General features: G+C 43.7%; 1 protein-coding gene across 2 annotated transcripts; it reads left to right on the forward strand.

Moving 5' to 3' along the window:
• The first annotated feature begins 212 nt into the window (after window positions 1-212).
• Window positions 213-16,714, forward strand: LOC149305042 (UDP-glucose 4-epimerase-like). Of its 2 annotated transcripts, none has more exons than XM_089479371.1 (11): window positions 213-244; window positions 6,264-6,390; window positions 7,424-7,539; window positions 8,270-8,383; window positions 8,769-8,945; window positions 9,611-9,724; window positions 9,841-9,907; window positions 10,939-11,024; window positions 12,943-13,020; window positions 13,266-13,380; window positions 13,793-16,714. In XM_089479371.1, exons 2-11 carry the CDS (start codon window positions 6,270-6,272, stop codon window positions 13,846-13,848), a joined length of 1,044 nt encoding a protein of 347 aa, XP_089335497.1. In that variant the 5' UTR covers window positions 213-244; window positions 6,264-6,269; the 3' UTR covers window positions 13,849-16,714. The 2 variants fall into 2 exon arrangements, with proteins under 2 accessions (XP_089335497.1, XP_089335498.1); XM_089479372.1 differs by lacking the exon at window positions 213-244 and adding an exon at window positions 5,472-5,619.
• Window positions 16,715-17,561: the final 847 nt, after the last annotated feature.

Here is a 17,561-nt window from a genome sequence, read left to right on the forward strand (position 1 = left end):
GAATTTAAAATGATGAATAACAACTAGGCGCTCCACCAGAAAAGCGAAGCTTATAAATGGACTAATATAGGCCTTTGCAGCTCTCCGTAGTCAAGGGGGCGGGGCGAAGAGTGAGAAGAGTGACACGTCACCATGCTACCGGGAGGGGCGGGGCCAGACAGTGGGAGGGGCCGGAGGGGCGGGGGGAGTTCTTAAAGGGGCCGCGCCTTAGAATGAGGCCACATTGCAAAGGAGGCAATTGCAGGTGAGTGAGCCAGATGGGTTTTTTTAATGCACGTGTGAATGAATGAGTGGACACGTGTACACTGGGGAAACACAGTCTTCTCAGGGGAGAGGAGTTGGCAGTGCTGCTGAAACAAATGATGCTGTTATAGGGAAAATAAGTGGGTGCAAAGATCATTGTGGTCCTTGTGCTTTGCAAAACATGCAAACATTGCATCATTGTTAATGTTATTATTGCATGCTTTTAATTGCATTGGTTTTTATGCACTGTGAGCTGCTTTGAGACCCAATTTTTTTGGGGGGGGAGGGAGAGAAAGTGGGATGTCAATCAATAATAGTAGTAATAATAATAATAAGAAGAAGTAGGAAATAGTATAGGTTGAGTCAATGCCTGGGACTGGAAGCATTTTGGATTTCGGAGCCTAGATCTTGGAGGAGGGACCCAGATCTGAACAAGGGGATCCTTTGGGGTTTTGGATACACTTTAGACACATCGCCCCTGGAAGGCAATTGAATACATGATATTCTTAGTTGCTTAATGCATGACCTTCATATTATGGATACATGACACATTGGATACATCATCTGAATATCTGCATCATCTGAATATTATGGACATAGCATCATTCATAGGATACAGAATACAGCATCTGAATACATAATGCATAATATATATATATATATATATATATATGTATATATGTATATAAACGTTTACTATATAGATAGCAATTTTTCTATTCCTAATGCTCTGGGATATCCTTAATTATATATATACATATACATATATATATATATGGTAATTGTTTTCTATCTGAAATAGCAAAGTTCCTCTCCATATATATATATATATATATATATATGAAGATTTATACTGTAACCTGTCCTTATTTGGACCCCATTCTGTTTCCGAATTGTCTGTGCTCCGTACCCATAGATAATAATAATTGTTATCAGTGGGTTTTGTTGGCATGTTTCTTCGGAGGGGGTTTGCCCTTGCTATCTATCCTCTGAGGCTGAGAGAGTGTGAATTGGATTGCAAAATGATGATGATGATGATGATGATGATGATGATGATGATGATGATATAAAGTTGGCGCTTGGCATCCGCTGGAGTTCAATTCCAGGACCCCCTTTGGGTACCAAAATCCATGGATGCTCAAAAGTCCCATGATATATATACAATGTCATAGTGAAACAGTGTCCCTTATATAAAAACGGCATGTATGGCTTTGCTAAGTTTGTTTTTTCATGTCAACAAAAGTTTCAGCCCTTGCGAGATGTTTGACTGTTGGAAGTGTTTGTTGTTGTTGTTGTTGTTGTTGTTGTTTTTAGACCTGTTAAGGTCTATGTTTAGCTAACTTTACATACACTTTGCTACGTAGCTAAGAAACTCAGCCAGGGAACTGCAAAGGTGCATAACGGGAGATCATTTAAAACAATAATAGGATTAATATTAATATTAATAGGCTGTATTTTACTCTGTTATTTCACTTGTTTAGTATATTTATTTTAATTTCATCATTTTACTTTATTTTATTCTATACTGGTCAGTGACCGAATTGGATTCGAATCCTGCAAGGTGTGCCAGGGCCGGGCGGCTTGGGCGAGGCGTTGCTGATGTGGCCGGATTGCGTGCCGCCCATACATACCTTTGTGCATTTGCTCAAAGGGTTGCCTGTGCATAGAGTCCGTGTCGGATATAACCTGCCGTTCCAAATATAAACATTCAAAACACCTTTGTTTCATTCTCGGGAGTTTGACTAATCCAGGCCCTTCCCTGTTTTACCTTTATAAAACCCGTGACGTCTTTAGATCCTGTTGCCTGGAGCAGTTGGCTGGTGGCCATGTAACCGGTTGCGCATACAGAACATGGCCACATAGCCCCCAAAACCCACTTAAAACAATGGATGCCGGCCATGAAAGCCTTCGACTTGCACACCTGTTCAGTGTGATTATGCCCTGGCACACCTCTGGGTCCAGAAACTAGGATGAACTAGTACTGACTTCCATCCTCTTGCCTTTCTTTCCTCATTCTGTATATGCAGGTATTCCAAAATCCGAAACACTCCTGGTCCCAGACATATTGTGACAAGGTCTATCATGCATATGATGAATTGGGCTCAAGGCCATGAAGGTTCATGCTGCCAATCTCTTTCTTTTAATGGTCTCAGGGTGCTACAAGATTCCTTTGCATGCTTTGAATGTGATTTCCTGCATGGCAGGGGGTGGGACTTGATGGCCGTTGTGGCGTCTTCCAACTCTATGATTCTGGATAAGGGAGACTCGACCTGCAATTTTCCTTTCCTAATGCTCAGGGATATCCTTAATTCTACTTGAAGTCTAAATAATTAATCCTAATTTAATTCTTAATTCTAACTCTCTTGTCTTTCCTTCCTCATTCTGTATATGCACATAGACCAAATATATGTCTGCGCGTAAAATAATTATACTTTTACATTACAGTCGGCCCTTGGTATCCGCTGGGGTTTGGTTTTGGATACCAAAATCCGTGGACGCTCAAGTCCCATTGAATACATTGGCCCAGTAAAATGGTGTCCCTTATGTGGAATTTATATATTATAAAAACATTTTCAAGCCCTGGATGCTTGAATCTGTGGATAAAAACCAGTGGATATGGAGGGCTTACCTGTCTATTTTATTGTTATAGGTTGAGTCTCCCTTATCCGAAATGCTTGGGACCAGAAGCATTTTGGATTTTGGATACATGTATAGTAAAATTCTAACACTTCTGCTACAGCATGAAAAGGTGTGTCTGTGTGTATATACATATGAGTGTGTGTGTGTACATACCTACACACACACACACACACACACATAATTCTACATTATATTGTTAATAGGTTGAGTCTCCCTTATCCAAAATGCTTGGGATTAGAAGCGCTTTGGATTTTGGATAAATCTACTATATATCTATAGTAAAATTCTAACACTTCTGCCACTATCTATCTATCTATCTATCTATCTACACACACACACACACACATACACACACATACACACACACATATTAAATAATTATCATTCTACATTATGTTATATTGTTATAGGATGAGTCTCCCTCATCCGAAATGCTTGGGACCTGAAGAATTTTGGATACATTCAGTATATATGTGTATTAGAAGTCTAATACTTCTGCTGCAGTATGGAAAAATGTGTGTGTGTGTGTGTGTGTATGATATATATATATATATATATCTCGTGATTCACTTAAAGAGAGAGCTGAGGACTCTATGATCGCTCGAAGCATTAGGTATTTTTGGTCTGTCCTGGCAATAGAAGCTTGCGACATTAATCACTCCGCAGCAAAGGTTTTCAGATTTTACAGTAAGCTGAAAATGGATTGAAAACGTGGTTTTTGGGCCCAGGCTGAGGTTACGCCAGGCCAGGCAGATGGTCTGTCCAGCCAGGAGAAATGACCAGGGAAAAGCATCATAGCCGCTGAGCGCTGTCAGAGCTCCTGTTTTGGCAAATGGGGAGATTTCTTAATCAGGAACACCCTGATGCTGTACTTGGTGAAATGCATTTTTGGAGCAAAAGGCAATGGTTCAGGTTTAGGATGATGTACAGGCTATGACTGAGATAGCAAGAGAAACCTGTATGCTGCTGCCACACTGCAGAATTACTGCATTAATTTTTAACTGTCACCATCCTATGGAGTCGTTGCATTTGTATTTTGTTGTGGCACCAGAGCTCTCTGAAGACTAAATAGCTCACAAAACTATAGATCCCAGACTTCCATAGCATTGAACTGTGGAAGTTAAAGCGGCACCAAACTACATTAATTCTGCAATGTAGATGAAGTCTTTGACCCCAGTTTTTGTTGTTGTTTGTCCTCTTTTAGGGGGAAAGTGGTGGGTTGTTGTTGATCCTTGTTTTTTTGGTGGATGCTTTAAAGAATGACATCTGACTCATGTGTGTAGAAAGTAAACTAAAACTCTTTTACATTTCTGCCATGGCATGGAAAACCTTACTGTTTTGGCCTCTTAACTCCCCAAATTCCCATACTGGCTAGGGATTCTGGAAGTTGTAGTCCAAAGGAGTAATGCTTCCAGCTTTTGGATTCAGCCTTCTTCTGGGTGGCTAAAACCTAGAGTTATAGGTTGGAAGGGACTTCCAGTAGACTTTATTATTAGCATTATTAGTAGTATTATCAGAGCTATTTCGAGAGATCTTGTAGCATCTTTGAGACTCACTGAAAGAAAGAAGTTGGCAGCATGAGCTTTCCTAAACTGAAGTCTACTTCCTGAGATGCATCTGAATCTAAAGTCTACGGAGACTTAGGTCTAGGAGAGCTCATGCTGCCAACTTCTTTCTTTCAGTGAGTCTCAAAGGTGTTACAAGATCTCTCTACGTACCAATTCTACATACTGACATGGCTATATCTTTGAATTCTACACACACACGCACACATATCTATACACAGAATACACACACATAGAGATATATGTATATATACAAAGGCTTTTTGGAGTGAGCCTTTCTGAAAACGGTTTCCAGGGGCAATGTCTTTGCAGATGCTTCTATTCCAGGCAGAGACCGAACCGTGCCAACTCCAGACTGAAGCGTGCCTGTTGCAAAAATTCTCCGTTTGGGACACAACATGCCACAACCTCCTGCCCATCCCTTCCTGTTGAGGCGTTGCCTTCTTCCCCAGGGAGCAAAGGGACAGAAGCCTCTTTCACCGTATGGGCAAGAAACCATCCCTTCTCCTCCGCCTTCCCATTACGGAAGAGTCAGAGGTGTACCTTTTGGCCAGCTGTCTGATGGAGTTGGCAGCTTTCTCACTTGTTTTTAGCCAAAAGAGAATGGCGGTCATCGTTCCCACTCCCTGCCTCTGAGCCCTTCCATCCTTCAAGGGTTGAGCCTTATCCACCATCTCACCGTCCTCTGGGGAGGTTTAGTTAACACAGAACATATAAACTCCAACAATCTGAACATCCAAATCTAAGTCCTGGAAGTCCAAATGTATCTGAGGAAGTAGACCGAAGTCTACGAAAGCTCATGCTGCCAACTTCTTTCTTCCAGTTAGTCTCAAAGGTGCTACAAGATCCCTGTACATACTAAGTCCTGGAAGGTAATTCTTAATGGCGCTGAACCTCTGCATGAATGTCTGTTTTAAGAAGTTTTCAAAGATAGCCATGTTAGTCTGTTTCAGTATAAAAAGGGATGTGTGTGTATGTGTACATTCAGGTCTTTGTCTTATGGCAACCCAATGAACTCCATGAATGTTTTGGATGCAAGGAATATTCAGAGGTGGTTCGGCCGGTTCCTTCCTCTGAAATAGAGCCTCCAGCACCTGGTCTGCCATCTGAGTACTGATTCAGGGTGACCCTGCTTAGTTCCCAAGAGCACAAAATATCTGGTGCCTTTAAGGTATTTATATATGTATGTATGTATGTATGTATATGCCTTCAAGTGGCCTGTCGATTTATGGCAACCTCATGGGTTTCATAGGGTTTTCTTAGTCAAGGAATACTCAGAGGTGGTTTTGCCAGTTCCTTGCTCTGAAATAGAGCCTCCAGCACCAACATTCATTGGCGATCTCCCATCTAAATACTAAGCAGGGCTGACCCTGATTCACTTCCAAGATCAGATGGGATCTGGTGGTGCCACCAAGGTATTTGGACACAATTTTTGTATGTACCTTCCAGTTGCCTGTCTACTTATTGCGGCTCCATGAATTTCAGAGGGTTTTCTTACGCAAGGAAGGAATCCTCAGAAGTAGTTTTGTCAGTTCCTTCTTCTGAAACATAGCCTACAATACTTGGTTGACGGTCTCCCATCTATTGCCACTGCGAATATCCAAATGGTGGCATTGTAGGAAAGGGGACATGGCTCTCGGAGAAACCTCAGAAGGACCACATTGGAGCCTTCAGAGGGCTGAATTAGGCCTTATGGCTTTAGGATGCCCGCTCATGCTCTGGTCCCTCGGTTATGCTTCTCTATCTCTGAGGTCCCAGAAACTGCCCCTTCCTGAAATTCCCCTTTTCACAGGAGGCTTCTCTTTCTGCTTTCAGGTGACGATGGTGGAAAAGATCCTGGTGACGGGTGGAGCTGGCTACATAGGTAGCCACTGCGTGCTGGAGCTGGTTGAGGCAGGCTATGCGCCTGTGGTCATCGACAACTTCCACAATGCCATCCAAGGTAAGGCAAAGGAAGCCGAGGCTCTTGCTGGACTGTCACGGTGTGCTGGTGGACCTTCCCTGTGGAGCCATGAATTCATGCCAGTCTAGTTCCCCCAGATTGTCTAGTTGCGCCAAATAAACCCCACAGCGAAGGGCTGGGGAGCTGTTCAGCTTCCATTGCACAGCAGAGACAGAGGCATTGCACAATGTACAAGGCATTGCCTCTTTGCACAACTTCCAGAAAAGTACTTACACTGGCGTAACCCCCCAGTTGAGCTAGCATAAGCCAGCTAGCAGGATTCTGGCCAACGTGGCTAAGGGCTGGAGCTCTGGGCCACAGCGCCTGTTTTGTGTGCAGGTTTTGGGTTCAATTATCACCAAGGAAAGGTGTGGAAAAGATTCTTGCGTGAAACGTTGGAGAACAGCTGCAAGTCAGAGTTGAGAATATTGAGCTGTATGGTGGATTAATCTTGTGACAAAGCTGCTTCCACTGAGAAGAGATGTAGTTCAGTGGTAGGAGTTATGCTTTACATACAGGAGGCTGTTGGTTCAATGCCCTGCACCTCCAGGTAGGGAAACTCCTCTCTTAAAATCCTAGTGAGTCATTACCAGTGTTGCCGCCACTAAACTAGAAGGACTGTTCTACTTTCCATAAGTTTGCTAATCAAAATTTTATGAGGGACCTTATACTGGAGCTGAAGACGGACTGGGATAAGGGCAGCAAGGTTCATTGTCCCAGCTTGGCTCATATGGGAGGAAGCAGCTGGAGTGGGTGATCACAGATTTCCTGATCATATTGGCTGATGGACTCACAGTCCAAAAAATAAACTTTTCCAGGCTGCGATCAAAGGCTAGGCTTGAGCTTGCATGGGAAATCCTTCAGGCATGGATTTAGTTGTCGTGCTCTCAACTGCTGCTGTTTCCAGTGTTGTATTTGTGTCTGTGGCAGAGCAGAAGCATGCTCTGAACCTGTTCCCTTCTTAAGAAGACAGCAATGGGTTGAGTATGAGGCCCACCCTGCATAGTGTCACAAACAGACTTTCTCTCCCTAGGAATCAACATGGTACCCGAGAGCATTCGGCGGGTGGAGGAGATTGTGGGGAAAGAGATCCCATTCCAGAAGCTGGACGTTCTCGATGTGGCTGGCCTCCAGGAGCTCTTCAAGAAGGTGAGGCCCTGATCTGACCACTCAGTGGCCATGATTCTGAATCAGGATAACATACATATATGCTGGTAGAGTTATATGATTTCTTCTATGCTGCCAGCAAATGCACAGTAGCCTCTAATGTATTTGGTTGCCTTGTAGCACAGTGTGCACACTTAATGCCCATTTTCACACTGCTCTCTGAACATTAAAGCACTGTTGCATGCACACTCATTCTATATGTGGAGCTCTATTTCCACTACCAATTATTGCTCATATCCCCCTGCAAACACTGCACAACTAAGATCCTCCACCACTTCAGCAAATATCCATTGTCAGGGTTACATTACACGACACATACATTGAATACCAACATAGCACAACTTGTGTGGACCAGTGGTCAGTGCACATGGCTGACAATCGATTGAGCAGTTGCAATGCACAAGCAGTGCCCATCCACAGGCTACTATGTATACTTTAATGTGCTGGTGCATGCACAACAGTCTCACATGCACAACTCAGCTTACCTGAGTGTCAGCAGGATATGGACATTGTGTCTTGCCTTGGAAAATTGACATGCAAGCCTAGCACAACTTACTCCGTAACAGTCCCTAATAGGATACTGGGTTCTCTCTTTGTTGGGGAGGAGGCCATCACAGAAAAAATGGGAATGGAAAATGCACATTCTAGCTCTGTGTGACACTGGTAACAACAACAATGTATTTAACATGGCCTGATTTCTGCTTTCTTTCAGCATCACTTCTCAGCAGTGATACATTTTGCCGGTCTCAAAGCTGTTGGAGAGTCTGTCCAGATTCCACTAGAATACTACAAGGTGAATCTGACGGGGACCATCCAGTTGCTGGAGGTGAGTAGCTTGCAGCTGAGGCACGGATTTGCCAAGCCTGTTTGAGACCCATAGTGGGGAGGATAAGTGTTTGATTTCTGCCCTTGCCTTATGAACACATGGGACAAATGCCTGGAGAGTCCCCAGAGGTGCTGCTTAGTGCTTCTTGCCTCCAATTCTGCCTCTGTAAGTCTAGCAGTATGGAGGCCAGATCTCTCCTGGCTAAGATGTAAGGCAGGGCAGTGCCAGCCAGTTTCTTCCCTATTAATGGGGTGGAGAATCTACTCTGGGTTTCAGTCCAGAGAAGCCACTCAGGGTGCTGAATCTTTTGGGGATAGGGTTTGGCCCCTTGAAGTTCAGAGTCAAACCTGGACCCTGCTATTTTCTCTTTTCCTCCCTTCCTCAGGCCATGAAAGCGCATGGAGTCAAGAACATTGTGTTCAGCAGTTCAGCTACAGTCTACGGAGACCCGGCCTATCTCCCTCTCGATGAGAAGCATCCGGTCGGAGGCTGTACCAACCCTTATGGCAAATCCAAATATTTCATTGAAGAAATGATCCAGGACTTGTGCAAGGCAGAACCTGTAAGAAAGCAGAGTAGCAGCATTCCAACGGTCCCTTTCTGCTTGGAGACCGTACTCCAATTGTATACAATTGCTGTTGTTGTTACTTGCTGTCAAGCCGGCTTTGACTTTTGGCAGCCCTATGAATGAGAGGTCTCCAACAGACCCTCTCAGGTCATATAAATTCAGAGCTGTGGCTTTCATGATTGGGAGAATCCATTGGTAATGTAGAAAGCCAGCATGGCACAGTGGTTTGGGTGTTGGACTAGGACCCAGGAAACCAGGGTTCAGTTCAGTCAGCCATCGAAACCCACTGGGTGACTTTGAGTAAATCACACTCTCTCAGCCTCAGAGGAAGGTAGAAGCAAACCCCTTCTGAACAAATTTAGCCAAGAAAACCCTGTTATAGATTCGCCTTAGGGTTGCCACGAGTCAGAAACAACTTGAAGGCAAAAAACTAAAGTGTAATGTGGTCTTCCTCTTTTCCTACTGCCTTCCACTTTTTCCAAGCTTCATAATATTTTCCAGTGAATCATGTTGTCCCATGATGTGTCCAAAGTATAACCTCAGTTGAGTCCTTATGGGGAGAAATTTCATACAAATGAAATAAATAAAAATATTGAACTGTGTATATAATACAACCATATATAACACAAGTGTATTTCTCTCTGTGCTCATTCTCTCAGGACTGGAATGCTGTCCTCCTGCGATACTTCAATCCCATTGGAGCTCACAAGTCAGGAAAAATTGGAGAGGACCCGCAGGGAATCCCAAATAATCTGATGCCTTATGTTGCCCAGGTATCAAACCCTTCCATTCGTAGGAGTGTTCAACCAGCTTTGTCTATTGTGTGGAGATATTTTCCTGTTAACTCCTTCGTTCTTTTTCCCCTCTTTCATTTGACTCTCCACCGAAGGTGGCTGTGGGCCGGAGAGAGTACCTGAACGTATTTGGGAACGATTACAGTACGGTGGATGGGACAGGTGAGTTGGCCTTCAATGGTCCAAGCTTAAAAACAAAAGTCCCCCTTAAAGCTCCTTGAAATTTGGACTAGGATGTAAAGCAGGAGTAGGCAAACACACATATACCCCAACGCACATACACCCCACCCTATTTGTGTAAATTGGGATCCAGCCCAGCCCAAACTGGTGGGGGGGGAGGAGGATTAGCATGACCATCACTTCTCTTGCCTTCTCCTTTTGCTTTAGGTACCCCCTGATTCAATACCTTATTTTCCTGTAATCTCTATCATTAAATTACTGGTATGAATGCAGGCAAGGGAATGGCTGTCTGGTTGCTTGTATTCTTATACCCCACTGGCCATATTTGCCTAAAACTTCATTAGTCCCGAATAGAGTAGAGCCATTGAACCAACTGAATTTATGTATGTGTTGACTTTACATTTGGTCATCGATTGAATGGTTCTTGAGACAAACCAACAGGATTTCAGCCATTCAAATGGCATTAGAGATGTACACTCTCTAGGTCCCCAAAGTCTTTTGATACCTGTTCTGTAGACTTTGTGAGACTTGGGCACCGGTCCCCAAGGCAGCCTTGACTCATTGATGCAAGCAGCTCTTGCTAAGCAAGTACTAGGATAACTTCTTTTCTTTTTTATTCCATCCGTAACCGGATGAATTTGCTATGCAATGTATTATATGTGCTGCCTGCATGTGTGTATTGTCAGAGAGAATACACACCTTTATGGATGTAGGAAAGCAAACTCATGTGAACCTATGTGTCTTCCAGTCCAGTTGAAAACTGGCAGGAGACTTGAGCAGTCAGGAAAAGGACCCTTCTGTATTCAGATCTTCCATAAGCGATGGACTGGAGTGAGCAAAGGGTCAAGTAATCCTTTGGACGACACCACCGGCCTTTAGCCTATTTCATCTCTCCATTTATAGCTAAATATGGCATCCATATTTTAAAGTCACTGTTGGCCACAGTAGGGTGAAGGACGGCTCAGACTGGGTGGGCAGAACGTTGTTGGACTTACTTCCATGTTCTCTGGCAGGGGTTCGGGATTACATCCATGTGGTGGATCTTGCCAAAGGCCACATTGCAGCACTGAAGAAGCTCAGGGAGAATTGTGGCTGTAAGGTAGGGAAGCTCTCATGTGATATCCAGCAACGACTTTATTCACTGTTAAAGGTTTACACCAGGGTTAGTTCTCCAGATGTTTGAGACTTCAGCCTCCACAGTCCCTTATGAGTGACCGTGCTGGATGAGTCTGATGGGAGCTGAAACCTAAAACATCTAGCAGCTCAAAGGTTCCCATCATCTGGTACGTTCTTGTGACCCAGTCATAATTCAAATGCCAAGCTTGATAAACTTCCATTTGCCCTTCCCTTCCGCCTGGAACATCTTGCATGACACAGATCACCTGTCTTCCACAAGATGTCTTTCAGGCAGAAAATACTCCCTTCAGTGTAACCCTTTCCATTCCCATCCTCAAAACTAAGTATTTGTAAGCATGCATGATCTTGTCCTGCCCACTTGCCTCTTCCCTTTGTAGCATGACCTTGATTTACATGTATAAACTTGTGATAGCACCTGCCTCCCATGTCTTCTCTCTGAAATGCCACACTTGCTGAGGGCAGTATAGGAAAAACTTAAATTATGGCTGAGATCCTTTGTCACAGTCTATATTTTGTAACTTTACAGATCCATAGCTATATTGCAGAAGGACAATGAACCCCTGCTTGTGAAATGTGAAAATGAGCATCTGGGCACTGGCAAGAGTGCTCCAGCGCACATTGAGCATTGCAGCACTTTCTAGCTGGTGTCTGGATGCCCATCGGGGCCCATTACACATTGGGCCATGACACATTGGTGGCTCCATTGGCTGCTATTGCGTAGTGGAAGCCATACATTGTTATGTCATGGCAGCCCTAGGTGAATATAGATGTTGCAAAACTATTCAGTTCAATTTTGTGCACATGTACGGCCGAACCCAAAGGGTGCTGCTCAGCAATGGCTCCTTTTCATCCTGGAGAGAAGTGACCAGTGGGGTCCCACAGGGCTCTGTCCTGGGCCCAGTGCTGTTCAACATCTTTATCAATGACTTGGATGACAGAATTGGGAGCATACTCATCAAATTTGCAGATGACACCAAACTAGGAGTAGCAGCTAATACCCCAGAGGACAGGATCAAAATTCAAAATAACCTTAATAGATTAGAAAGCTGGGCCAAAGCTAACAAAATGAATTTCAACACGGAGAAATGTAAGGTACTGCACTTAGGGCGGAAAAATGAAATGAACAGATATAGGATGGGTGACACCTGGCTGAAGGAGAATATGTGTGAAAAGGATCCGGGAGTCCAAGTAGACCACAAATTGAACATGATCCCAATGTGATTTTAGGCTGCATCAATAGAAGTTTAGTGTCTAGATCAAGGGAAGTAATAGTCCCACTTTATTCTGCTGTGGTCAGGCCCCACCTGGAATATTGCGTCCAGTTCTGGGCGCCACAATTCAAAAAGGATGTTGAGAAACTGGAGCGTGTCCAAAGGAGGGAGACTAAAATGGTGAAGGGTCTGGAAACCATGTCCTATGAAGAACAACTTAGGGAGCTGGGGATGTTTAGCCTGGAGAAGAGAAGGTTAAGAGGTGATATGATAGCCCTGCTTAAATACTTGAAAGGATATCACATTGAGAAGGAAGCCAGCTTGTTTTCTGCTGCTGCAGAGACTAGGACCCAATGGAGCAATAGATGCAAGCTCCAGGAAAAGAGATTCCACCTCAACATTAGGAGGAACTTCCTAACAGTAAGGAATGTCCAACAGTGGAACAAGCTCCCTCATAATGTAGTGGAGTCTCCTTCCTTAGAGGACTTTAAACAGAGGCTGGATGGCCATCTGTCGGGGATGCTTTGTGATTTCCTGCATGGCAGAATGGGGTTGGACTGGATGGCCCTTGCGGTCTCTTCCAACTCTATGATTCTATAAGGCACACAAAGATCTAAGTCCCAAGTGCAATGCTAGCCTGTATTATTGACAAGATTTGCATTATTTCAGATCTATAACCTTGGAACAGGCACTGGCTACTCAGTCCTCCAGATGGTGAAAGCCATGGAAAAGGCATCAGGAAAGGAGGTATAGTAACCAGTCCATGGGGGTATGGGGAGGGAAGGAATTGGTTTCAGGTGTTACTTGTGATGCTATCTGGTAATAAGCATGAAAGCATTCCAATGGTTCTTACATTCTGAGTTCACAACACCATTTAAGATGCATCACTGTGTAGTACCTGACCACATCTCTTGAGGTTCTGGTCATCCTAGTAGCTGCATCCAGTCAAGTTATCCAGATAGCTGAGGTGTTACTGTTCTTCTCTCTTCTAGATAAAATACAAGGTTGTTGCAAGGCGGGAAGGGGACATAGCCTCCTGCTTCGCAAACCCAGCCCTAGCGGAAAAGGAGCTAGGCTGGAAAGCTGTATTTGGCCTGGACAAAATGTGTAAGTAGAACTTCCTCCCCAAATGGTCCCTTATCCCACCCACTGTGTCTTTCCACCCATATTTTTTCCCTCCCCTTCCTAGTGGAAGGAGTTGGAAAAGGAAGAAAGCTTCCCACCTTCCCTTCCACATTCCAGCCACTCTTGCTTGTTGCATCTCTAAAGGAAACTGTTGTGTGTGTAAGATTGAGCATAAAAGAATGAATGAAGATTGTTAATATTCTCACAGAACCATAGAGCTGGAAGGGGCCTTATAGCTTGAGCCCAACCTCCTGCTCAATGGAGGAAGTCTAGCTAGACTAGAGCATCTCCAGCAGGTAAATAAATGCTCAGCCCTTTCAAAGACCCGAAAAAAGACCCACCTCTCCAAGTAATAGGTTCTATTGCTAATATTTCTCCTCTCCACCTTTTTCAGGTGAGGATTTGTGGAGGTGGCAGTCACAAAACCCCACAGGCTTCAGCAAGAACTAGCATCTGGAAGATGGCATCTTCTGCACAGCCGTTGCTGCACCAGTGCCATGCCAAGGACTGGTTAGTTTCTCACTCAGGGAAGACCATTGCTCCTGTTATTTTCCTCTCTTCCTTTCTCTCCTTTGTATGATTGATGCAGACACCAGTTGGGACCATTGACCATTCTAGCAGTAGAATGCTTTGTCCATTCTACTCTTTTCCCTGTCTTTCCTGAGTCTTCTCTAACAGCCGGATTGGTACAGAATGAGGACCAAAGAGTGGGTAGAAATGAAAAGGTTCCTCATATGAGGAAAGGGGGCCAAGCTTTTGCTGTGGTTGATGTTTGGAGCTCAGCCTCCATGGCTGGTCCTTTGGCTTCTGAGGCCGACAGATGAGAATAGCTGATCGAGGATTGGGGGTCCCTGATCTCCTATCATGTAAAAGGCATGACTATTAAGGTGGCTAGAGAGATGCAGCTGGGACCTTTACTCTTTTATCATTCATCCAAGTTTTGTGTTTCTAAATTATTAAGTTAAAATAACTTATGTACATCCTACTCTTTATGTTGCCCATACTGGAAGCCTGAAATTTTTCCAAAGTCCTGTTAGGATTCTGCAGCGGCAAAGGCTAAAGTTGGATCTGCAAACCAGTGTTTCAGGGTAAATGTCTTAAAGTAATTGTTTTAGCTTTTAGTTAGTAACGTGGGCTGAGATTCTACTCCAGTCTAGGTTTTGTAACTTTAGGAACCTGTAGTCATGTTGCAGCAATGCAATAAGGTGTTAATGAATTGAGAACATGTATATCCAGGCACTGGCAAGTATTCCAGTGTACATCAGGCTCTTGTGATGCACCCCAGAACTTCTTGCCCAGTGTCCAGCTGTGCCTTGTGAATGCCCCAATGCATATTGGGGCTATGGCACATCAGTCACTCCGCTGGCTACCATTGCACAATGGACATGGCAGCCTCTTGGCGCATATAAATACTGCAAAACTACTCCATTCTGTTTCTCACACATACAAGTCTCCTTATGAAAACATGCTGAATGATAGCCATCATTTTTTTCCTCCTTAAAACCAGGACCAAAGGACCTTATCCAACTAGGTCATGCATCCCAACAGACACTTTTTTTCTTCTGCATCTGTGCAGATGAGTTTGTAGTGATATGACCTGTCCATATTGTCCCCAACCCAACTCTTCATTCCCCTTGGTGCCAGTAAGTTTGGCCTCTGTTTCCACACAGCCATCCTTGCAGCATTAGGTATTTCCCTTCTGTGTGGCTGTACGTTTAACCAAACAACTCTTATGAAGTAGGAACAAATCATACTAATACTCAGCCAGTTTGTGTGCTGGAAGAATCCACCCCTTTCTTTTTCTGCCTTTAAGTGGAGCAACCATCTTGAATTCAAATAAAGTTAACACAAGTCCCAAGTTCCCATTTAGCTGATTTAGCAAGCAACTCAGTTAAAATCCTGCTGTCATAGAGATCCTGTTGCTCTTCTGATCTACCTGCAGGACTCGGTACAAACCATCCCCGTGCCTTTTATATACGTGGTTATCTTGCCAAGTGGTTTTTAATCTTTGATTTTTGCTATGAGCAGGACTAGACTCTTGCATTATAAAAAGGAAGAATATGCAAAACATCATTTGCAGCTACCATTCCATTACTCCTAGCTCATGCTTGCCTGTGAGTAAGCAGCCAACAAGTGAATGCTTCAAAGCATTTACCTGATTTCAAGGGGCTCAACCAGTGGACCTATGCAACAGGCCCTAGAAAACTTGCACCATTGGGAGACCTCAGCAGACTTAAAGCCTTTGATGGGGAAGAAAAACCAGTTCTCTTAAAATAACAATTCCTACAGGAAACACCAGTTTCCTATAGTATCTGTTTTAAACTCTGGGGCAACAGTCTTTGGCACTTGTTTTGTGTTGATATTCTGCATAGAAGCCAAATGTAGAATTGCAGCTGACTTTCCAAGAAAGGGTGGACAGAGAGAGACATGACAGCAGGAACCATGCTTTTTGTAAGATAGCATGGCATAATGGTTAGTGTTGGACTGTTGACAGAGATTCATGTCTCACTGAACTGTGAAACTCGCTCAGAAACTTTGGCCCACCCTGAACTACCTCACAGGGCTGCTGTGAAGTTAAAGTAGGATGGAGATCTATGTATGTCACCTTTGTTGAAAGGTGTATAAAGGTAACTGATTAGAATACCTTTATGGCGTGCTTCATCTAGAGGAGAAAGCACAGCAGAATTAGTAACGCTGCATGGCAAAGTTTCATTTTAGCTTTGGTGCTTTTCACAAATTGCTTCCTAAATTTGTGTGGAAAGCTTTTTATTTTTAATTGAAGGACTATTGTGTAAATATTCTGCATATGTTTTTAATGTTTGTAAAATTTTAGTGCAAATTAGACTAGAAAAAGCATGCTTTTAAAACAGTGCTTAGCGTCTGCTGAACCACAGCACAGCTATACTCAGCCACCAAAATCCCTGCAAATCTCAAGACCATCACAACCAAACACACACTGCTCCTCAACAAGTAGCATTAAGGCTGTCTGGATGTCTTGGACTTTAGCTCTCATGTTTCCTCATCATGGGTCAGGTTTGCTGGGATGGATGGGAACCACAGTCCATAACACATGCAAAGTACTTGGAAGGCTGAGCTGAGGGGCTCTATAGTGGCAGACTCTGCTACAGCTGTGCTCCTAGCAGAACAGGCAAGTTTTCCAAGGGCTCAAACACATTGGTAAAATCGTTGCATTTCCCCAAGTGAATAAAAGTTTTGACCATGTATCTTCCAAACTCATTTCCAAAAAAACAAAATGCAGAATTCAACTAAATGTCAAAACACTTCTGTCCCCTCCTCCTAATTACGTTGTGACTTGAAACATAACTATTTACTTTCTAAATAGCAGCTGCAAGTTATTGGCTCGTTTTTTCCTCCATGGTTAAGGGAAGATTAATACCAAAGCGGTTCAAAATTATTTTTAAGGCAACGGTTGGGAATCTTTGGCTCTGACTATTGGACTACCACACCCATTGGCCATAATGGTTTGGGCTTTGGAGAATTAGGAATTTCAAAGGTGGTGGTGGTGGGTCCAGACGTTCCCCTCCTCGAGACTGTATTTTGGACCAAACCTCAGACAATGGGCAAAGCAAAAGCTATTGCAATAGCTGGGCTATCTGTTTCTTGGACAGACTGCTCAGGCTGAATCTGCACTGCAGAAAGAATGCTTGGTATCTCTACAGTTAAAAGTAATGGAGCTAGGAGAACCATGGGTAAGCATAGCCTTTTCTTGAGGCTGTTAGATGGAGGATTTCCTTAGAAGAGATTATGTCACTACACTCGAGCTCAGTAACTGTTACAAACTCAAAACCCATTCAAACACAAGTTACCCTCCTCCTTGGGTTTCAAAACTTTTTGGTAGTATCAACTATAGAAAGTTGTTTTGCAGCAGTGAGGACAACAACTTTCTGACTTCATATAGAAAAGAAAAATGAAACATAGGTTCTACTTCCTTCCCTCCCAAATATGAGGAACACTCAACTTGCAGTCACAGGCCATATTGTGGAGCAGAGGTTAATGAACTGGATCCAGAAAATGGCATGTATAACAGGGCCTGTGAAAGAAGACTTCCCGACCATTGTTTTCTATGGCAGCCTTTCCAGCCCCCCTAAAATATTCAACAGACAATTGGAGACCCTGGGAAAAAGACAACCTGAGAGTAGGCA

This window comes from Sceloporus occidentalis, unplaced genomic scaffold, assembly GCF_023333645.1.
Source record: "Sceloporus occidentalis isolate IW3139 unplaced genomic scaffold, rSceOcc1.0.p SCAF_13, whole genome shotgun sequence".
Lineage (NCBI taxonomy): Eukaryota > Metazoa > Chordata > Lepidosauria > Squamata > Phrynosomatidae > Sceloporus > Sceloporus occidentalis.

Excerpts from the sequence above, each read along its gene's own strand:
- LOC149305042 (XM_089479371.1), top strand. The coding sequence starts at position 6,270 with ATGGTGGAAAAGATCCTGGTGACGGGTGGAGCTGGCTACATAGGTAGC. Across the intron at positions 9,725-9,840 it reads TGATGCCTTATGTTGCCCAG|GTGGCTGTGGGCCGGAGAGA; the intron begins GTATCAAACCCT and ends TCTCCACCGAAG. Across the intron at positions 13,381-13,792 it reads ATTTGGCCTGGACAAAATGT|GTGAGGATTTGTGGAGGTGG; the intron begins GTAAGTAGAACT and ends CACCTTTTTCAG.